Raw genomic sequence first — 23,169 nt, 5'->3', positions numbered from 1 at the left:
GTGCCCAGGAGCTGTACTGATCCCTAGGAGAGATTTTGCACAGAAGGGCTTTCTTTCTAGACAGACAGACAGGAGCTAGGGGAGGGATGGGATACAGCGTACAAGGAAAGTGATCAAGGAGTGCATTTGGCCATAGCTTCATAGCAACATGAACTGATGTATGTACACACACACACACACACACACACACACTCTCTCTCTCTCCCCCCAGCTATTCCTTCCAAGCCATTATTAGTTGGTTAATGTGTAGGAGGTAGATATGGCATTATTATTATACATTTGTATTACAGTAGCCCAGTCATGATCTTGTCCCCTCTGTGCCAGATGCTGTATATTTTTATTGCTATTAGGCATGTTATGGTAGCACTGAGATGCAGCAGTCATGGACAGGGACCCCATTGTGTTAGGCGCTGTACGTTTTTATTGCTGTTAGGTGTATTATGGTAACACATAGGAGCCCCAGTCAAGGCCTGGGACCCCATTGTGCTAGGCACTGCATATTTTATTGCTGTTAGGTGCATTACAGTAGCACCTAGGCACTGTAGTCATGTACCAGGCTCCCATTGTGCTTGGCAGTGGACAGACACAGAATGTAACAAAAATACTTGCCCCCAGCCACCCTGGCTCTTTAAGCAGAAGCTTTGATTCTTGGGGAATCGCCGGCTCCTGCAGCTGGGGGCTGAGAAACAAAAAACCCTCCCACCAAATACCGTGATTGAAATCAGGAGAGTTGATGAGTCGATGAGCTGTCCTGCTGTATGATTAATTTTCTGTGTGCAAGGTTTGGTCTATACACCGAATTGAATTCTGTGCATCAGTCTTCACGGATGAGGATGTGAGGGAGATTCCCAGACCTGAGCCATTCTTTTTAGGTGACAAATCTGAGGAACTGTCCCAGACTGAGGTGTCATTAGAGCAGGTTTGGGAACAAATTGATAAATTAAACAGTAATAAGTCACCAGGACCAGATAGTATAACCCAAGAGTTCTGAAGGAACTCAAATGAGAAATTGCAGAACTCCTAACTGTGGTATTTAACGTATCATTTAAATCAGCTTCTGTACCAGATGACTGGAGCATAGCTAATGTGACGCCAATTTTAAAAAAAGGCTCCAGAGGCGATCCTGGCAATTACAGGCTGGTAAGCCTAAATTCAGTGCCAGGCAAATTGGTTGACATTATAGTAAAGAACAGAATTATCAGACACATAGATGAACACGATTTGTTAAGGAAGAGTCAACATGGTTTTTGTAAAGGGAAATCATGCCTCGCTAATCTACTAGAATTCTTGGAGTCAACAAGCATGTGGACAAGGGTTAGCCAGTGGATATAGTGTACTTAGATGTTCAGAAAGCCTTTGACAAGGTTCCTCACCAACGGCTCTTAAGCAAAATAACAGTCCATGGGGTAAGAGGGAAGGTCCTCTCCTGGATCAGTAACTGGTTAAAAAATAGGAAACACAGGGCAGGAATAATTGGTCAGTTTTCAGAATGGAGAGAGGAAAATAGTAGGGCCCTCCAGGGGTGTGTCCTGGGACCAGTACTGTTCAATATATTCATGAATGATCTGGAAAAAGGGACCAGTACTGTTCAATATATTCATGAATGATCTGGAAAAAGGGGTAAACAGTGAGGTGGCAAAATTTGTAGATGATGTAAAACTACTCAAGATAGTTAAGTCCATAGCAGACTGTGAAGAGTTACAAAGGGATCAAAACTGGGTCACTGGGCAACAAAATGGCAGATGAAATTCAGTGTTGATAACTGCAAAGTAATGCACATTGGAAAACATAATCCCAACTATACATATAAAATGATGGGGTCTCAATTAGCTTTTACCACTCAAGAATGAGATCTTGGAGTCATTGTGGACAGTTCTCTGAAAACATCCACTCAATGTGCAGCAGCAATCAAAAAAAGCTAACAATGTTGGGAATCAGTAGGAAAGGGATAGATAATAAGATAGAAAATACCAAATTGCCTCTATATAAGTCCATGGTATGCCAACATCTTGAATACCGCGTGCAGGTCTGGTCACCCCATCATAAAAAAGATATATTGGAATTGGAAAAGGTACAGAAAAGGCAACAAAAATTATTAGGGGGATGGAATAGCTTCCATAAGAGGAGAGATTAATAAGACTGGGAGTTTTCAGTTTGGAAAAGAGGTGACTAGAGGGGATATGATAGAGGTCTATAAAATCATGACGGATGTAGAGAAAGTAAATAAAGAAGTGTTATTTACTCCTTCTCAGAGCGCAATAACTAGGGGTCTCCAAACGTAATTAATTGGCTGCAGGGTTAAAACGAACAAAAGGAAGTATTTCTTCAAGCAACACGCAGTCAACCTGTGGAACTCTTTGCCAGAGGTTGTTTTGAAGGCCAAGACTATAACAGGGCTCAAAAAATAACTAGCTAAATTCATGGAGGATAGGTCCATCGATGGCTGTTAGCCAGGAGGGGCAGAGATGCAAAACCATGCTCTGAAGTGTCTCTAACTTCTGTTTGCCAGAAGCTGGGTATGGGCATCAGGGGATGATCGCTTTTCTGCTCATTCTCTCTGAAGCACCTGGCATTGGCCACTGTCAGAAGACAGGACACTGGGCTACATGGACCATTGGTCTGACTTAATCTGGCCATTCTTATGTTCTTATGTCTTTCTGTCTGCCTGTTTCACTGGACCACCAGTCTGTTAAGGGACCATCAGAGGCTTGCATTGTTATGATAAAGCTGCAGGCTCTGAGTCACTGGAACTGGGATCCCGTGCCCAAGATCCAGAGATTTCTGCTTCCCACTTCAAAGAAGAGTCGGGGGGGGAGGTGGCTGGGTATGCCTGGAGGGGACTAGAGGGCTGGGGGAGCTTGTTGGAACGAGCGGTGTGAACTGAGCCCTGCCTCTTTCATGCCGAGTAGAGTATCCTGCTCAATTATTCAGCAGCGCTCGCTTGAAAAGGAAAGATTCTTTTTGTGAAGGGGGGAGGAAGGAAGTGAGATGCCTTTTAAAGAGAAATCTCAGCTCAGGAGAGACCGTGCTGGGCGTACACATGTAGGTATGTGTGTGCTTTTCTGGCTTCCTAGAGATTTTGTTGGGAGGTGAAACCAACAAAGCAAACAAACTTTAAAGCCCAGACCCTAAATTCGGTGTCACGGGAGGACAAGCTCAAAGAGGGAATCTGAGAACCGCCCCTTAGAGAAAATCTACCTCACTCTGAGTATCTCTTTATTTTCCAGAGCTGTGCTCTAGCTCAACCACGGGATATGGGCTGGATGCAGGAATACCTGGGTGGGGGGAGGGGCTCTCTGGCATGGGTTATGCAGGTCAGCCTTTGGGTTTGTCTAGATAAAGAATTAGTGCCCATAAATGTCTGCCTGGCCCCTGTTACGGCCCACTAACGTTTCTGTAGTGCGCATTGCCGTACTCCTCTGTCAAAGCAGAAGAGATCAAAGGACACCAGGAAAGTTTTTACACTCAATAGTGTCATACCCCAAAGCCCTTAGAGCTGGTTGAATTCTTTTAGTGAAACACCCAGATTTGGTGACACCAAAATGTTTCGTGAATTCAGGTTGGTTTCGCCAAATGATTCATGTTGAAAAATATTCCAAAAAAGGGGGAAAGTTTTGGGTTTTTGGTTCGAAGTGCCTTTTCATTTGGAAATTTCCTTCCAATGTTTTGGGGGTTTTTTTTGTTTCAAAACAACATAAAAAGGGCTTGAAATCAACATGAATGTTTTATTGCGGGTCGAACGGAATGTTTCCTTCCACCTGAAATGACTTTTGGTTTTTGATGTTTTTGGACTGGCCAAGGAACCAAACAGTCCTCTGTGTGCCCAGTCCTCTGTGGTCCGACTGGGTGACCAGTCTGGGGTCTGCTTCTACGAATCCCTCCTGGCGAGGGGAACATCTCCTTGGAGTGACCTCCCACTAAACCCGTGTGATTTGTGTTACGGTAGCACACCGACGGCACTGCTCCGTCCCTTGTCGATGGGGGCAGAGCAAGGTTAGTGTCACTTTGGTGGTGACTGAAACAAAGCTCTTTTGCTTCCCTTGGTTGCGTTTCTCTGCTGATTGGTTTTACTGCCCAGTGTTTCTTGCCTTAGGCTGTGAGTGAGCTGTGCTTCCACCCCCACACTGCAGCAGCAGTTAGAGGGAGAAACTGAGGCACAGAGCAGCTGTGATGTGATTTCATTGTTGTTTTATGTTTTGCCCAAGGTCACAGCTAGGGTATGTACACACTGACAGAGGCAAATTCGCTGCCGTCTGATCAATCTATCTGGATCGATTGAGCGGAAGGGAAGACCCGCTCAATTGATCTGGAAGTCGATTCAATTAAACCACCTTCCCAAAAAGCGGAGATAATGCGCTAAAGGGAAGTTATGGAGTTGATGGGTACTCTGTGTAACTCCCGTTGACTGCTGCCAAATTTCGCTGGTAATGTAGACCAGGCCTGAGTTAGCAGAAGAGCTAGGAATAGAACCCAGGAAGTCCTGATTCCCAGCCACCCCCTGCTCTAACCATTAGACACCACTCCTCTCCTAGAGCCGGGATAGAACCCAGGAGTCCTGACCCCAGTCCACACTATTTATATTACTAGACATCACTCCCCTCCAAGATCCAGGAGCCCTGACTCTGAACTCACCCTCCATCTCTAACCACTAGCCACCACTCCCTTCTTAGAGCCAGGAAGAGAACCCAGGAGTCCCAGCTCACAGATCCTCTGCTATAAACACCACTCCCCTCCCAGAGCTGGTAAGAGAACCCAGGAGTCCTGACACCCATCCCCGCTCTCCCCAAACACTAGACACCACTCGCCTCTCAGAGCCATGGATAGAACCCAGAAGTCCAGACGCCCCTTTCCCTGCTCTAACCACAAGACCAGGCTACCTCCAAATTCATACAACCGGGGGTCTGAGGTTAGGGCCGTGACTGTTCAGATGAAAACGGGACCTGCCCCTTCGACCTGCAGCGGCTTCACTCTGGCGCTCTTGGCCTGCCACAGCAGGAAAACTTCACCCAGGAATCGTTCTTCTTGGAGAGAGGGAGCTTTTCCAACGCACCTCAGCGACTAAGCACCTCATTAGCCACGGGGGCAGCCGATCTCATCCGTGCACAGGCCAGGGCAGAAATCACTGCTGGAACTCGAAATCATCAGCTCGACTGCAGCCCCCCTCCTGGCCTCGTTAGTCCGATTGGGCCATGCGCTGTACGTCCAGCTAACAGAATTAACCCTGTGACTGCTGGCTGTCGCTCGCCTGCTGTCCCAGCAGGGCACTGGGATGGCCCAAGAGGCTGGGAATGGGACACCCCAAGCCTAGGGACGCGGGGCTCTCTGTGCTGCGCAAGGCGAGCGCGGTGCTGGGATTACACTAGCCCTGGGCACAGGGACCAAGGCCAGAATGGGCAATGGCCATGGAGTGCCTTCCCTTGGCAGAGGAAAGGGGGCCCTGCCTTAACTTCTGTGGGGCGGCCCAGAATAGCTGCGAGCACAGGGGCCTGCAGGGAGGCATGGGGTGCGTTGGGTGGAGACATCACCTTCCCGGGACCCCCCCCCAAGAATTCCCAGCTAGGGGGAGCCAGCTGCTTTCCAGTCCCGTGGCATTAAAGGGGCCGGAGCCCAGCTCTGAATCCGGTCTCCAGGGCCACCCGCTGCTCCTCTCCTGCCGGCTGGGGGGAGCTTCGGCCTCTGTTCTGGTGCTCAGATGGCTGGGTAGGTGCTAGGGTGACGTGGACCTGTCTTACACCAGCCACCCAGGCCTATGTTTGTGTGTCAGGGCAGGAGACCTCTGGGAACTGGCCTCCTCGCTTGCCTGCCGTCCGGGCAGCAAGCAGGGCTGGGCAGACACTAGAACTGGCATTGACGTGTCCGCAGGTTGGTTGGTGATTAGAGGCCAGGGAGCCAGGACTCCTGGGTTCTCTTCCCAGCTCTGGAGGAGAGTGGGATCTAGTGGTTAGAGCAAGGGGCTGGGCGCCAGTGGTATCAAGAGGGATAGTGAGGGGCCAGGCCCACGGGAGCCAGCCTGCAAGGGGGCACCGGGCCGCTCCTTCGCGATGTGCAGGAGGCGGGGGGTGCAGGAGGCGGGGGGGCGCAGGAGGCTCTGAGGGACGCAGAGTCTCCTGCGCCCTCCACCCGTCGTGAAGGGCTGGCCCAGAGCGCACTTACCTGCCCCAAGCCAGCGCCGGGCTATGGGACTGCAGCGGGAGAGGTGGATGCTGCATGGCAGGTAAGTGCAGGGAGGGTGGGGTGGAACCAAGCCTGCATATGCACCCCCCCATGCCTCACACCCCCCCCTGCAGGTACAGACCCCCTCCCCTGGGGCAGTTGGGGGGGGTGCTGGGACCCCTCCTGTCCTGCGCGGGGGGGTTGTGAGGCCTGTGGGGAGGAGGGCGCAAATATAGGCTTGGCCCCCATGTGCTAGAGACCCTTGGTACGCCACAGCTGGGTACCAGGACTCCTGGGTTCTATCCCCAGCTTTGGGAGGGGAATGGGGTCTAGTGGTTAAAGCAGGGACTGGGTGCCAGGACTCCTGGGTTCTATCCCCAGCTCTGGGAGGGGAGTGGTGTCTAATGGTTAGAGCAGGGGCTGGGCACCAGGACTCAGGGTTCAGTTCTTATCTCTGCTACAGCCTCCCTTTGTCACCTTGGGCCCATCACATGGGGCAAGGTTTTCTCGGGTGCCCAGCACCCACCCTTGGGACCAAACTGTCAATAGGGGTCTGCACCCAGCATGCCAAGTGCTTCCAAAAACCTGGCCTGGGAACTCTTAGCCTCAGTTTCCCCCCTCTGTATGACGGGACTTATGACCCTTCCATCACTTCCAGGGGACTGTGATGAAGGACTTATTAATGACTAAGCAGATATTTGAAGGGCAAGCACCCGGGTAGAGCAAGAGGGGATACCCTACCAAGTGAGAGGCAGATGGGCTAGTGGTGAGAGGACTGGCCTAAAAGCTAACAGACCTGGGTTCTGTTCTGTGCCTTTTAGACTGTAATATATGCTCTTTGGGGCAGAGACTGCCATCTAGGTGCTACCGTAATACCCATAATAAGGGAGGCCCTGCAGGCTGATGTGATTCCCATGGTGGCGTTCCTAGCAGGATGGTGTCTTGCAACATATCCGAGGGCTGGGGAAGGTTATTTCTGCATTCAGGAGACGCTTAGCTCCTTAATGCCTTCGTGGAGTCTCGGGCCAAAGGGATGTCTGTGATCGTCTAGTCTGACCTGTTAAAGCGTGGCACACTCGCCTGATAGGAGGCAGCCGCAGAAGGGCTTGTTAGTGTGCTGCAGCTTCTAAAGATGCATTGCAAACATTTTCTCAAGCTCGCAGCCCCTGTCGCCGCTGGGGAAACTGAGGCACGAAGCCATGACTTGGCCACAGAGCAAGTCAGAGGCAGAGCTGCAAACAGAACCCAGGAGTCCTGACTCCCAGTCTCCTTGCTCTAACTCCTAGACCCCATGTGCTCCCAGAGCCACAGCACAGAACCCAGAAGGCCTGACACCCTGCTCTAACCACTACCCAGCACTCTCTTCTGTAATTTAAAGTTTGTGCTGAACAAAAACGTATGCTACACGCTCAGTATAAGACTTTAGCTCCCCTTTCCTCACTCCGACCCTGTCCTTTTCCCCTAGGACCAAGGAGACTTTAAATCTGAGCCGAATAGCAGGGGTTGTTATTTTGATGCTTTGTTACTTTAAGACTCGGCAACTTTCAAAGTATTAAAAAAAAAGAAGGTATTTTTCATATATATACATCCCCCCCCCCATTCCCTCCTCCCATCCTAGCAGCTTTCTAATTCCTACATTAAATGCTTTTAATTATAGGAGCATTCGGTCTGACCTGCGGGGTTATTTCAAGAGAGGCAAAATGAAGGAATTAAAGAAAATGACAGAGAAAATTGCGGCAATTAGCGGAGTTTGCATTGTTCAGCGTGTCTGTCAAGGGAGCTCTGTGTTTGTTAGTTACAAGTAAATTCATACAGATAACAGAGGGAGCGATTATAAATGCCATCTCGGCTGCTGCATGGTGCCTCAGCTATTTTATTTTATTTTATTTTTTTTTTGTTTAATTCTTTGTGAAATAATATTTCTCCTCCAAAATAGGGCCCTGAAAAGAAAAGGCTCCCCCCCCCCACCCCCAGCCCTGCAGGGTATCTGTTAAGCGCTGGTCTTAGAGGTTAATTCCACGTCTGCTTAGACATAAGGGCATTTTGCACTCGGGTAAACGACTGCACAGTTAATAAAGGAGATCAGCTGCTTCCTGAGATGATGTGGGCTAGTAGGGAAAGCTCTGAGTGCCTGGGTACCAACCCCATTTCTGCCACTGTCCTAGGGTGGGTGTTGCAACTGGAGAAAGCTGTGTTGCTTTAATAGTGGCTCTGGCTATATCGGTGTAGCTATTCCTGTCAGGAGGGGAATAGCTATAGCAGGCTAAAGCCATGTCTACACGATACTGCAATGTAGCTGGGCTGGGGAGGGGGTCTGATGAGAAGAGCTATCTGAGCATTGTAGCTGGGCTGGCAGAAGCCCCTCGTGCAAATGCAGGTATGTTGGCACAGCTGTACTTTTGCTGGTATAGGGCTGGGAGTCCGGACTCTGGGGTTCTCTTCCCAGCTCTGGGAGGGGAGTGGGATCTAGTGGGTTAAAGCAGGGGGCCTGCAAATCAGGACTCCTGGGTTCTCTTCCCAGCTTTGGGAGATGAGTGGGATCTAATGGGTTAAAGTGGGGGCGGGGGCTGGAAGTCAGGATTCTCCTGAGTGCTCTTCCCAGCTCTGGGCGGGGAGTGGGGTTTAGTAATTAGGTGAGAAGTCAGGACTCCTGGGTTCTCATCCTGTTGCATGGGGATGGTATCAGCGATCAGTGGCAGTTTACCACTGAGACACGGTAACACCCGATTTGCCCATTGATAATGCAGTTTAATGAGAACAGGCTCACTATAACTAATGCAATACTAAGATCATACTATTACAATGCGTTACTCGCAAAACCCACAGAGAGATGTTCTCACCCCACGGGCTGTGCACAGGAGTGTTCTTCAGGGATCTTCATCAGATGGCCAGTCTGGCAGGATTGCTGCTGGATTCGGGTGGCAGAACGCACACCTGACAGCCCAAGTATACTATTTTTATAGTCCATTTGTACACAACCTCTCTGGCTGATGACATCTCGTGGCTGTTCCTTACAGCTGTTTCACGTACTTTTCCGGTGTTCTTCAACTCATCCGCGTCAATCTTTAATTATTTACTATTATTTGCATTATTCATACTATCAAAACTAAACTATTATAAGAACAAGCAGAACAGAACATCCTTTCTCAGGCTAAAACTATTTGGCTCTCGTATTACTCATGGGGATGTTCAGCTTCATTTCCTAAACATTTAATCTAGGCAGCTGGCTTGTGGGTATGTGGCTGCATCTCAGGTCTGATCCAATCTGGCCCCATATTTTGATAGAAGCCACTCATATTTATTAGATCAGCACCCCACTGTGTGAGGAGCTGTACATATATGTAGTAAGAGATGGTCCTGGACTCAAAGCACTCACAATCTAAATGGACAAGATCATTATCCCCATTTTATAGATTGGGACACTGAGGCACAGAGCGGGATGGTGACTGACCCAGGCTCACAAGCAGTCTGTGGCAGAGGCAGGTCTTGAGCCCAGATGTCCTGAGTCCCTTGCTGGGCCATTGCCAGAAGGCCAACTGTCTTCACTAGCATTAAAAGCCTAGAAACGTAACAGTCACTAACAACCGGGCTGTTATTAACCCCTTCCAGTAATAACAATCCTGGGCTCTTGTCAGTGATAGATCTCAAAGGGCTTTACAAAGGAGAGGGCCATATCATTAGCCTGTTTTACTGATGGGAAACTGAGGCACAGCAAGAGGCAGAGACGCGCTCCAGGTCACCGGGTGAGCTTCTGAAGCAACCTCTCAAAAGGAGTTTTGTGGCAAATGACTTAATTGGTTTGAAGAGAGAGCTGGACAAATTCATGAGGGGGATTGTGGGGCTCAGCAGCTCTGGGGATCACTTCTGGTTTTTCCCTTATGTTCCCAAAGCGCAGGCTTCAGGGCTTCAGTCGGCCACCATCAGGGGCCAGGAAGGGATTTTCCCGCTGCAGTGCATTCTGGGAGCCTGTCTTTGTATCGCCTTCCACTGAAGCTGGAAATGGCTGGAGATGGGACATTGGGCGGGGAGGGCCAGGGCTCTGTGGTGGCACCGCGCATTCTCTCTCTCAGGTGTTTGGCTGGCTGGGTCTTGCTCAAGTGCTCAGGATCGAGCTGATCACAGCAGGTGTGGTCAGGAAGGAATTCCCCCCAGGTCAGATTGGCAGGAACCCTGTGGGGTTTTTGCACCTTCCTGTACATTGTGGGGTGCGGGGTCTCTTGCCAGGATTACCTAGATAGATCTCACTGCACCGTTGCCATGCCACTGTGGGGGCCGCAGGCGCCAGTGCCCCTCGGTCCCACCTGTTCTCTGCCAGTGGCATACAGTTGTCTCGTCTCCTGTGGGCTGTGACGCTTTGGTCTATGTCCAGTTGCCGGGTTTCGTGTGCAGCTGCTGGCGGGGGTTGGCAGCCTGCAATTTGCTGGCGGTCACACACGCGGGACGATCTGGTGGACTCTTCTGGCCTCAAACACCACAATTCTCTGAAAAAAGCCCAGGTTTTCTGACTTCTTATTCAGTGCACTGGAAGTTTTAGTGGAACTCTCCAAAGGCTTCGCTCCTGGAAGGCTAACAAGGCGCAGGGAGAAGAACGTTAGAACAACCTCCAGCCATGTCCATTTGAGCCTTGAGATCCATGTGCCATGGGGCTGACGCCACCCTCCTTGCTCATTTGCCTGGGCCCTGTTCCTTATTAAACCAGCCCTCAGTCCCTCACTGATTGCACCTGGCCTGTGCTTGCATGTGAGACGTGGCTCTAGATATGCATCGATTGCAAACTCCCGCGGCTAGACATTAGGCACCTTACTGAGACTGTCAATAGGGACTGGCTTTTTGTTCTGTGTTTGTACAGTGCCTAGCGCAATAGGGGCCTGGTCCATGACTGGGGCTCCTAGGTGCTACCGTAATATACCTAATAGTAATATAAATGTACAGCCCCTGTGGTCCATTAGGACCAGCACAATGGGCTCCTGGGGCTCCTAGGTGCTACTACGATACACCTAATAGCAAAAAATATGTACAGTACCTGGCACAATTAGGTCCAGGTCGATGACTGGGGCTTCTGGCAACTACCGTAATACATATAATAAACCATAACATTATTTAATCTGGACTGCAGGGCATCCTGCAGAATTGGTTTTGCAATAGCATAGGGAGGCAGTGTGGAGGAGAGGATAGAGTGCTGATGTGGGAGATCTGGGTTCTGTTCCTAGCGCTTTCAGGGACCTGCTGGGTGACCTCTGGTGAGAGATTTCTCCCACTCTGTGCCTCAGTTTCCCCCAATGAGGAGGACAATACTGACTACAGCTGGGTGATGTTTTTCAGCGGAAAGGTTTATGCATTAAAATGCTGATTCAGCGACATCAAAACGTTTTGCAACTTCATGCTGATTTTGGTAAATTGTTTTGTATGAAAAACTCTGAAAAACTCAAACTGTTTCATTTCAACATTTTCCAAAGGAAACACTCTGATTTTTTTCAGTTTGCAATGACTTTATATTGCAAAATTTCCTTTGATTTTATTTTTAAAAAAATTTAAAACGTCAAAATCAAAACAAGACATTTCGATTTTGTCAAAACAAAATGATTTGATTTGATTTGACCCAAAACAATTTTTTTTTCAACTTTTCAATTCACCAAACATTCAGAATTGCTAATGAACCAAAAAAATCTGTTATTCAATCAGCTGTGATATTAACCACCTTCGTAAAGTGCTCTGAGATCAAGCATCCATGTAGGAGAGGAAAGTGTCATCATTAAGTGATCATTTTCCACTTGTCTGACACCTGTGGAGGATCTCAAAGCAATTTACAAACCAGAACTACTTCCTGATCCCTTTAGGAAGGAAGGGAATTATTATTGTTATTATTACAGATGGGGAAACTGAGGCACAAGGTGGGGGAAATGACTTGGTTCAGCGTCTCATAGCTGTTCCCTTGTGTTTTATAAAGCAGTGCTGGGGTTCTGCACTCGTATTAAAGAGAGTTTTACGGGAACAGAGGGCGGTGAGGAAATGAAGGTGTTCAGAAAAGGGGTTTGTGAGTAAGGGTGGAGATGAAACTTCCAAGTTTGGGGAGGGTTAGGGGAGACAATCAGGCAGAAGGATACTTACAAGTGGGACCAACAAAGGAGAAGGTTTTTGTACCCACACCAGGCAGCTTATGGGATGGAGCAGGGAAAGGCAGGGAAGAGAGCAGGTTGAAAAAGTAAAGCCAGTTTCCCTTGAAATTTCAAAACTCTTTTTATTTTCACAGGATTCAAACCAGATCCAGTTTTGGTTAGTTTTAAAAAATATAGTGATTCCCTCTCCCCCCACCCTAGACTAACAGATTTTTAAGACCGTAAATGGATCGCTGTGATTGTCTAGTCTGACCTCCTGAATAAGCCAAGATAGACTCCTGCCCAGACACTCCTGAGTTTGATTTCAGCCAGTTTAGAAAGAAAAAGGAGCGAGAGAGACAACATGAAAGAGAGTGTGTGTGCAGAGGATGGGGGGTGAGGGGGGATGGAGGGAAGAAAAAAAGAAAAGAAATAAAAAACAAAAATGAGAAAAACAAACGCAATGTTACTTTCAATTTTTTGGTTCCAGTTTCATTGAACAAATAAATTTTTTTCCATGAAAACGTTCAGACCATCAGTGGGGTGTAAATGGGGCAGGACACAAATTTGTCCCTCGCAGGGAGACAACTCAGATTAAAGGTGGCAAATAGGGAGCTGGTTGGAAAATGGAATTTGCATCCTGTGGGGAAAATCTGTCATTGTGAGACTCATTTTCATTCTGTATCGGCATGAAACGTTAAAATTTTGCAAATGTCGTGTGGACTGGAAATTCCCCAACATTTCATTCTGGAAGCCCGGAAACGTTTTCTTTCAATAACCTTGAAACATTATTTTATAAATTTAAATATCAACTAAATAAAATATTACATTAAATATAATATATAAAAATATAATTAAATTAAGATTTTAATTTAAACTTAATTTTTAACTTAAAATTAAGTTGAAACCAAATGACTCAAAGCAAGAAAGTTGAAGTGATTTATCTGAACATTTTTCCAGCAAAAACGTCATTGAAATCGACACCTTTCAGAGTTGATGAAACTATGTTTTCTGACAGAAAAACAGTTCTCTCGATGTTTTTTCGGCCAGCTCTAGGGACAAACCCATGGGGAACCACTGACTTACTCCAGGAGGAGATACCTTCCCACAATCCCAGGCACCTCGCTTTTTCTAAAGCCCGAGTTGCCTGCCTCCGTTCATTTCCTGCCCCCACCTCCCTTGAAGCTCCTCTGTCGACCCCCGGAGCCAAGGATCTTTGCCTTCAGCTGCTGTGAGCCAGGGCTCTGTGTAGCAATGAGAAAAGCCTGAAAGAAAAGGTTAAGCTCAGGTCCTGTGAACCTTTCAGGCTCTTGGGGGAGCTGTGAATGCAGAGCTGATAAGTATTCTGCTGCCATCCGCCTGGAATGTTCAAAGGACAATGGCAAATTCTCTCCCACTCCCCAGTGCAGTGGGTCTCTCTGGCTTGTGTGATGTGCAAATTCTCCTTTACCAAGCCGTGTGTGCGTGTGTGTGTGCGTGTGTGTGTGTGCGCATGTTCCTTCAGCCTGGAGGTTGGTTTAAGATGCAGGATGAGACCTTGGATCTATAAGACCCTTCCCCCCCAACCTCCAGGAAACAGTCACTGCCTTGTAAATTTCACTGGGCTGGAGGGAAACTGGTCCTCAGATCACAGTGAGAAGCAACCCCTCCCCTCTTGCTCATGCTGGTGTAAATTGGACATAACTCCATTGGCGTCAAGGGAGCTCATTCCCATCTGGTGTAAATCAGGAGTCACTGCAGATGCAGCACCACCAGCTGATGCAGTAACACTAGTGTGGGTTGTTAGGAGGCATTTTCACTGCAGAGTTAACTCAAGTTACCTGCAGAGTTTAGCTTCGCGTCGGTGGGAGCAGCCATACAGCACGGCACAGAGTGGTTGTGTTAGCAGCCGGTGCATGGTGCTAAGCGGAGCAGTAGCCTTCACCTCCTTGGCAAAGGCAGCCAGCTTGCTTAAAAGCATCACTGACCTTGCGTGCATGGTACCTGTGTGTGGACGGCACTCGAGTTGTAACCCCGCCTGGTAGAGACTGGGTGTGATTGAAGTTCACGGCTTGGGCAATGCTTATTCCAGCCCGTGTATGCAGAGCCGCTTCTCCTGCTTGTTACATGGGCTGGGGGAGAACCCCCCTGTCCTTCGTTTCCCCTTGCTTGAAGGGCTAACGTCCTGGCTCCCAAGTATTTTTGGCCTCTAGGTGGATGGAGGGAACACCAACAACTCGCCGGGACCCTGCCTTCCTGAGTGGCCAGCCGGGCAGTCCTACTTCAGCAAGTTGCCCTGCCTCAAAATGGGACAAGCTGAGACTCTGGGAGGCGCAGGGGATCCCCGTCTCCGGTTCTCTCACCTGCCCCCAGCTGCAGAGGGGATGCCAGCCCAGGGGAGCTGGATCAGGGGCCGTACTGCTCTCTACTTCCTCCCCATCCCCAGGCCGGCCCCTCTCCCTCCTCAGCTCATTGATCAGCCCCACACTGCTGCGACCCCCCCCCGGTCAAGTTCTGGTCTCCGTCTGCAACCACCCTTCCCCCCGAGTCTGGCTCTGCGCCCCCTCCCAGATCAGCGCTAATGCAGCGCATGAAAGCAGGCCCAGTGAGCTCTCGACCACCAGGGGCAGCACTCAGTTCCAAGGCCGGTTTGGAAAACTCCCACTCGGGGGGGGTTAGAGCAGGGGGCTGGGATTCACGACTGCTGGTTCAATCCCCGGCTGTGGGAGGGGTGTGGGATCTCCTGGTTGGGGGGTGTGCGTGCTGGGAGTCAGCTCCTGGGGGTTAGCCCTCGTGCTGAGAAGGGCACATGGATTAATGGTTAAAGGAGGGGCTTGGGTGCCCAGGCTCCTGGGTTCTACTCTTGCTTGTGCCCTTGACTCACTCAGGACCTTAAGCAGTTTCTGTGCTTTGGTTTCCTCCATCATTCACATGGGGCTTTACCCCCCCTCCGCCACCTCCTGGTATGCATGTGGTCTGAGGCCTGAATCAGGTGTATTTGCAAAATGCTTTGTGGGCAAAGTGCTGTCCCTAACCTCCTGGGGAGGTAGGGATATCTTCTCTACCATCCCCATTTTAGTGGGAAACTGAGTCACAGGGGGAGGGGGAAAGTGACTCAGCCAAGAGGAGAGAGCTGGGACTCTGAGAGGGAATCCATGCTTATCAGGCTACTGGTTTCACCAGGCATGGAACCAGCGTGGCTCTGCCCTTCACGCTCACACTTGTGTCACGACGGCTAATGCCAGAGTATCTGCCTGCAGCCTGCACCCCTGGGCTGGGGGGAGCCCCATGCAGCAGGGGGCCAGCTCTGACCGCTTGCATTCCTCTCCGCAGGTCCTGGCAGGAGGAACATGGCAGCTCTACTGACCAAGCTCTTTGAACAGCATCTGGGAGGACACATTTTGCAGGTGAGTGCGGGCTTCCCAGGAAAGGGTTAACAGCTGCCAGCTGGTTGAAGGGGAGGCAGGGGCCAACCTGGGTGGAGAGGTGAATTGAGCATTGCCTGGCTGATGGGGAAAGCAGGGGGGAGATGGGACAATGGCCTCTGTCTATCTGAAAAGGGCAAATCTCAAGGCCTAAGTGGGGAGGATCTAGGTGCTGATCAAAGGCTGAACGTCAGAGAAACTCTCCTGTTTTAGTGAGAAGGGGTTAAAGCCCAGGGGGAGAACAGGGCCCCTCTTCTGACAAAAGCAGAGTGCGCCTCTCCTTCCACCCCGTCCGCACCCCTCCCAGCTCCCTCTCCTCCTTGGCTGGTGAGAGATCTGTCCCCTATGGACTCTGGGGGGCAGAGAACAACCACAGCACAGTGTGCCCTGGCCACGCCTCTGATCCACCCCTAAGGGCCGTGGGGGCAGAGAATAGTTGGAGCAGCACAGAGAGGGCCCTGGATGTAACACAGAATCTGGTCCCGCTGCCCCCAGGTTCTCCACAGCATGGGCCTGAGCCGATGGCCAGTGCAGCCAATGGGACACTGTCCGTTCCAGCCTGGCCTCTCCGTCTCCCCTGCCCTCCCCGGCCGAAGGACGCACGGCAGCCTTCGCCGGCAGGCGCCACAGGTGTCACCCAGCAGAGGCGGGCGGGAGCCCCGACAGTTCAGGGCGAGCGTGGCGGAGCAAGGCGGATCAGGCTAATTATTGCTGGGAGCTCTCATTCCAGCTGTCTCCCCAGGCTGCTGGCTAATTGTCAGAATATTTTAAACAGCAATTGATCAGCCCCCTCCCCTCACCCACCTGGGCCAGTGACAGACACCCACAGCAGTGGTGCCTGGACCTTGCTGCGCTCTGCCACGCCAGGGGAAATCCTTGTGCCATGGCAAAGCAATTTCCTGGGGTGATGCCGTTGGGTCCCAGTTCTCTGTCTCTGTGCCCCCCGGGCACATCGCCAGCTTTGTGTCAGGCCGTGACTGCCTGTCCCTTTCGCTCCATCTGTGCACCGGTGTGAATGACAGCAGTGGGGAATCCATCCCAGCCTGCGTGGGGGGAGAAGAGCGGGGGCTCCTGATCCGAAGGGAATGGCCCAGGCCTTTCACCTGTTAGCACCATTGCCCCTTGCAGGGTGTCAGCTTATTCGGCTAGCTGCTTTGAGCTCCCAAACTATGTAAGATCAGGCTGGCCCAGTGCTTGGGTTGGAGATGGTCAGACAACACCAGGGTACTGCCAAAGGGGAGATGGTGCTCTCCCATCAAGCAGTGCTGACACTAATCGGGTGTAGGGGGCCCCCTCTGAGTTAGCGGTGACCCACTAGGGGGCGCTGTGCAGCAGAGAGTGGGGTGGGAGTGCTCTCCCCCTCTGAGTTAGTGGTGACCCACTAGGGGGCGCTGTGCAGCAGAGAGTGGGGTGGGGGTGCTCTCCCCCTCTGAGTTAGCAGTGACCCACTAGGGGACGCTGTGCAGCAGAGAGTGGGGTGGGAGGTGCTCTCCCCCTCTGAGTTAGCGGTGAGCCCATATGGTGCTCGCGGCTGCTGAGCTGCTGGAGATGTGGATGAAATGCAAAACTGAGGTCCCGGGGCACTTTCCTCAGGATTAGGGATATTGCCTCCAGTGGCTCACCCAATTCCATCTCGGGCAATTGCATTTTCCCTCCTTAAATACCCCCAGCAGTTGCAAACAGAATGCAGGATACAGTCTACCCTAAAGCTGCTGCACCATTTTGCTGTGCAGCTGTCCAACAACAGCTGTGTTCCACCCTAGATGTGGCTGCATGTCAGCGGTGGATGAGCAATCCCTGTACAAACAGCCTCTGAGACCCAGCCCAGAGGCAGCTGCATTTCAGTGCTGGGTGAGCAATCCCTGTATAAACAGCGGCTGTCTCTGACCCCCAGAGGCAGCTGCATTTCAGCGGTGGGTGAGCAATCCCTGTATAAACTGCTGCTCTGCCCCATACCAGAGGCGGCTGTTTTTCAGTGCTGTGTGAGTGATTCATGTATAAACAGCCCCTGAGCCCCACCCCAGAGACAGCTGCATTTTGGCTGTGGGTGAGCAATCTCTGTTGCTGTGCCCCACGCCAAAGGTGGTTGCATTTCAGCCTGGGTGAGCAATTGCTGTATAAAGAGCTGCTGTACCCTATCCCAGAGGTGGCTGCATTTCAGTGCTGGGTGAGCAATCCATGGCTGTTCGCATCTTTAACCCGTCAGGAGGATCCCATTTGAGTGTCTATTGCATGACATGGACAGTGTCCAGAGAGTGGGCGCAGTTTAATTTGGTTTTATGTGTTAAAATGAGAGCTGTGCCCGAACCAAACCAGTATCTACAAACAACACTAAATCGACCAGTGCAAACCATCAGGGCCAAGCACCATGGGACCTGGGGGGGTTCACAGTCAGATCCAAATGTTACATAGATGGCCCTGCTGCCATCCCATGGGCCCTGCAGTTAGTGCATTGTGCTGCCACCTTTGGGCACTGGGGATTCTCCCCCTGCCAGGCCAGCAGGGAGAAGGTGAGCTACGCCCCCCACGCCTTCTTGTGTAGTTGCATCAGTCAGCAGTTGCGCTGAATGTGTGGAGCCAGGAGGGCACCACTAATACAGACATGACCATAAAGAAGAACTGCAGAGAAGCAGCTGAGGCTAGAGGATTGGACACCTGCAGCCCTGTGTTTGAATCCTGCTTCTACCATGTGACCTTGGGCATGTCCTTTCCTGTGTCTATGGGGTGATCTTGTGTGTCCATGTGCTCCTCCCCCTGCAATTTTGTTTGCTGGCTCTGGCATGGCAGTAATGATCATAAAAGCCCTATGCAAACGAGTCCCTGTCTCAGGTGCGCGGAGAGGCTTGGTGACGCATGGGAGCTATCCCGTGTGGCAAGCGCCTCCAAAGCCATGAAAAAGGCAGGAATGGCAGAATAGGATTTCTGAGGCAACCACCCTCACATGTAGGCTGGGGGCAGGCTGGGGGCAGGCAGGAGGCACTCCGACTTCCCGCAGGCATCACGCAGAAAACCCGCCCAAACCCCAGAATAACGCTCAAGTGAGGCTGAATGCCGAGACCAGCTGAGCCATCCCCTGGGCTCTTTCCACCTACCTGCCATTACGGTAGCACCTGGAAGGAATCCCATTGTGCCAGGCCCTGCACAGACACAGTCCCTGCCCCAAGGAACTTACACAGAGGGGAAGTGAACTCTATCCTGGACAGCAGCGGCTGAAAAAGATTTGGGGGGTGGTGATGGCTAGTCAGCTGAACATGGGTTCCCAGTGCAATGCTGGGGCCAAAGGGCTAGTGCATAAGCTGGGAAAGCAGGAGCAGAGAGATTATTTTCCCTCTGTACTTGACAATGGTGCGACCGCTGCTGGAATCCTGTGTCCCGTTCTGGGGCCCACGGTTCAAGAAGGATGTTGAGAAATTGAAGAGGGGTCAGAGAAGAACCACCAGAATAATTAAAGGACAAGAAAACATCCCTCACAGTGACAGACTCAAAGAGCTCAATCTATTTCGCTTAGAAAGAAGGATAAGGGGTGACCAGATCTCAGGCTCTCAGTATCTGCACGGGGAACAAATACTGAATAACCCAGGCTCTTCAGGCTAGTGGAGAAAGGTCAGACACGATCCAGTGGCTGGACGTTGAAGCTGGACAAATTCAGACAGGAAATAAGGCGTACATTTTTATTGGTGAGAGTAATTAACCATTAGAACAACTTACCTGGGGTCGTGGTAGATTCTCCATCACTGATGATTCTTAAATCAAGATGGACCATTTTTCTAAAAGACCTGCTCTGGAATTATTTTGGGGCCGTTCTCTGGTCTGCGCGCTACAGGCGGTCGGACTACATGATCACAGGGGTCCCTTCCGGCCTGGGAATCTGTGAGCTCAGTCTACATAAACAAAGAGAGGATCATTACCCCCAGGTTGCTGAGAGGGAAACTGAGGCACAGAGCAATTAAAGGAGGTACGCAAGGTCAACCAGAGTGAGGATTTAAACCCAATGTCTCCTGAGTCCTAATCCCTTACCCTAATCTGAGCACCTTACTGGCAAGGTCTTCATCCCTGAAATATCCTGCTGCACCCCAAAAAGCACCATCATTGCATCTCCTCAAAGGTCTTGCCATGATACTTCTGAGTTGAATGAAAAAAATCTGCTTAGTTATAGTTATGCTTGGAAGGATTTGATTTTTATCAGTAAATGTTTATTTCACTGCACATATGGGCACATACGCACACACACACACACTCCCACACACACAATGTGACGAAAAAATATTCCCATCGATAACAATTGAAATTTACAGATAGGAAGCATAGGAAAAATGCTGCTTGAGAACTCATTAGAGTTTGATTTAAGGATATTAACTTTGGATATTTTGACGTGATGTTGACAAGTTGTGTTCTAACGCTTTAACTTTTTGAATCTCAGCCTCTGCTGTCATTAAATAATTATTGTCTGACCCCCCCATTGTCTGATGCACAATTTCCCGCAACTGTGAACATTTAAATTGATTAAAAAAAATCTTTAAAGTCAGGCTTACAACCCATAATTTTGCACAACTGTGAAACTTTAAATCGATTAAAAAAAATGAACATTGGAACAATCCATCAAAATTACAGAAAAATAAAAATCGAATTCTGCCAAGCCTCGTTATGGTGCTGATGCTGGTTTTCAAATTTCTGAAGAGCCACAGCCCAATATTCCATTAGCCTTCTTGAAGACACTGCTGACTCATATCCAGCTCTGAGGTATGGCCCATTATGGGGATGGAAATGGCTCTGCATATACGAGCCTGGGGCCATGGCTTGCCGTGAAGAGCCTTGGATTTTGAGCGCATGAGCAGGCTCACGTGTCTTGCACAGCTGCAGCCTTGTGCTCTGGAATCTAAACTTCCATTTAATTAAAAGCAAATAATAAATAAATCAAAATTGTGAAGAAAACGCCACAGTCCTGAGCCTACCACAATTGGGCAATGTTTTTCAGCTGAAACCTTTTTTCTGGCAAAAAATGCAGCTTAGATGACACCAAAACCAACAAGTTGCGTGCGTGGGTTGTTTCACCAAATTGTTTTGGCTGAAAAAAGAATTTTAAAACATTTTTTTTAAAGGAAATGTTTCATTTCTATGTTTTAAAAGAAACGAAAACGTTTCGATTTTTTGCTTTGAAACAGCTTTTTATTCAGAATGTCCTTTAAAGCCATCTGCAAATGTTTAAAAGTGGTCATAGTCGATAGATGCGATGGAGAGGGAAGAAAACAAAGACCTGGCATTTCACAAACCCTCAGAGTCCTAGGACAGCGTGGGAGCAGCATTAAAATTAAAATGAAAACGCCATGACAGGCAGCATGGAAATCTGGGCTGCACGTCCGCTCAGGCTGGGCATCCCTTCCTGGCCCCAGCTCAGTGCAGTCGGCTTGGGGATTGTCATCTCTGGCAAAGGACTGTAAAGATTAAATTGGAGATGCCCCAAGCTCCTTATCTACCTGATTTTTAAAGCATCTGATTCGTCTCGACAGACAGGGGCCGGAAAGTTTTACAACCAGTTGCTTTTATTTAAAAGTTTCATTTGACCTGAAACCGTTTTCCCCCGATTTTTCAAGTTGCCAAAAGTTCCTGGAAATTTTGTTTTCAGTTCCTCCCGGAACAGTTTCTCCCCCTTTTTTCAGAATTGCCAGTGAACCAAAAAATCCATTCTTTGCTCCGCTCTAAGCACAGCAGCCTACACACCATCCACTTGGAAGGACGGGGCCATGGGGCCTGCATGCCACAACCAACTGCGCGAGACATCCTAGAGTGGGCAGGACCCTTTAAGGAATCTGATCCACCCATCCCGATTCTGCACAAACATCAGTTCGCCATGCCCAGATGTTGCCACGGCGCCACTTAGCACTAAAAGGCCATCATAGGGCCTTGAAATTTGAAATTGGGGAGGATGTCCCTTCTTGTCCACCGGTTTGATCAGCTGGCTCCAGATCCCATCTGCCTGGTGAAAGGGGCAATCCTTCATCCAGATGGATCACTTCCATCTCTAGTCGACATCCTGCTGTGTCATATTGCCGTGCAGCTATTAAACAGCGGCTGGGTTCCACCCCAGAGGTGTCTGTATTTCAGTGCTGGGTGAATGATCCCTGTATAAACAGAAGCTGTGTCCTGCTCAGGAAATGGTTGCATTTCAGCACTGAGTGATCCCTGTATAAACTGCAGCTGCACCTCACCCTAGAGGTAGCTGCATTGCAGTGCTGGCCTGATACAACCCAGTAAGCCCCCTGATAGCTGCCAATCAGATGCAAGCGAAATGAAAGGCACTGCTGGTATTTATCCATAGCCGGCAGAGGCTCCTGGTCTTTGCTACCCGGGCCACTCCCCTCCAGCAATTACTTCCTGTCACACGGATGATGCTACCCAGCATGCAGATTTGATCTCCAGCTTCATGAGGAGAGTGGTTGTGACTCGACAGCCACTGACGCTGGAGCTGACTCTGCAAAGGAGACTGCCATCTCTGCTCTACAGGCACCTTATTGATTTGGACAGGCAGGATGGGTCCTCGCAGGTTCTTAGCAAGCAGATTTCCCAGGAAGAGACGCGCACGCTCGTCCGATCTGAAGGAAACCCTCCAGCTGGGATTTATCCACCCAGTCCTACTTACCTCCCACTTAAAGCCAGCACGTGGGGATTTCACCACCTGTGACACAAGCACGTTTGCATGAAGGGGCCGATCCTCCGTCGCTGCCCTCCACGCACCGTGCGAAGCGGGCGTGATCCCCACCCCCGTCGTGATCTGGTAACATTTAGCACTGGTGCAACTGACTGCGCGAGGTGCATCTCAGTGGGAAATCAGGCCTCCACCGCCGCTTACTGCGTGGACAGCTTTGGCTTGACTAGGAAAAGCAGCTGAGTTTAGAGTGGGCGTTGGTGGCTTGTGCTTGCTAAACCTGACCCAAATGCAGCCATGCTTCCTAGCCAAGACAAAGCCTGAACCGATGCGCCGTCCTCCGGCCATATCTGTGCTCAACTAACCACCAGCTCCAATTCCGTCTTCCATCTCCCATTGCTAGTAAGTATCCTCCTGTGACCTGCAGAGGAGCTGTGTCTGTGGCAGACCCCAGCGAGGCGTTCCTGGCTCTACCTCAAGCTGCAGCAGCTTCCGCATTAGTTCAGGGGTCCCTGTTTCGATCGCCAGGGTCTCGGCTGCCCCAGTCGGACATGCCGAGCAATCTAAAGAGCACATGAGTAAAGAGCTGTCCACTGCCGAGGAGAGTCAATCCTCGCTGCTGCTTTTAGCCAGGTCTGCATCCTGCAGAAGGCCATGTTTTCAAAAGCCCACCCAGCAGCCCCCGTTGAGAACAATGGCAAATTTCTCACACACACACACACACCCACACACACACACAGTGGAGAGGTGCTGAGCTCTTGGAAACCTGGCCTGGAGTGATCAGATGGTGGGGCGGGGGTTGGGATCATCCCTCCCTGGCGGTGCTCTGCCCTTGGTCCCAGGCCTGAAATTTGCTGGGATTCCAACTCAGACC

At 50.3% G+C, this 23,169-nt stretch overlaps 1 protein-coding gene across 1 annotated transcript in view; it reads left to right on the top strand.

Annotated features, from left to right (window-relative positions):
• Nucleotides 1–23,169, top strand: part of NPAS1 (neuronal PAS domain protein 1) — a 103,177-nt gene that overhangs the window by 43,121 nt on the left and 36,887 nt on the right. The window contains exon 4 of the mRNA XM_067557329.1: nucleotides 15,561–15,634. Within this exon, the coding sequence (XP_067413430.1) occupies nucleotides 15,561–15,634 (74 nt within the window). The remainder of the gene's footprint in view (nucleotides 1–15,560; nucleotides 15,635–23,169) is intronic.

This window comes from Emydura macquarii, unplaced genomic scaffold (assembly GCF_026122565.2).
Source record: "Emydura macquarii macquarii isolate MOO-44397 ecotype Brisbane River unplaced genomic scaffold, CSIRO-AGI_Emac_v2 contig_1790, whole genome shotgun sequence".
Classification (NCBI taxonomy): domain Eukaryota; kingdom Metazoa; phylum Chordata; order Testudines; family Chelidae; genus Emydura; species Emydura macquarii.
The sequence above is the reverse complement of the archived record's forward strand: the minus strand, read 5'-3'. Positions and strand labels throughout refer to the sequence as shown.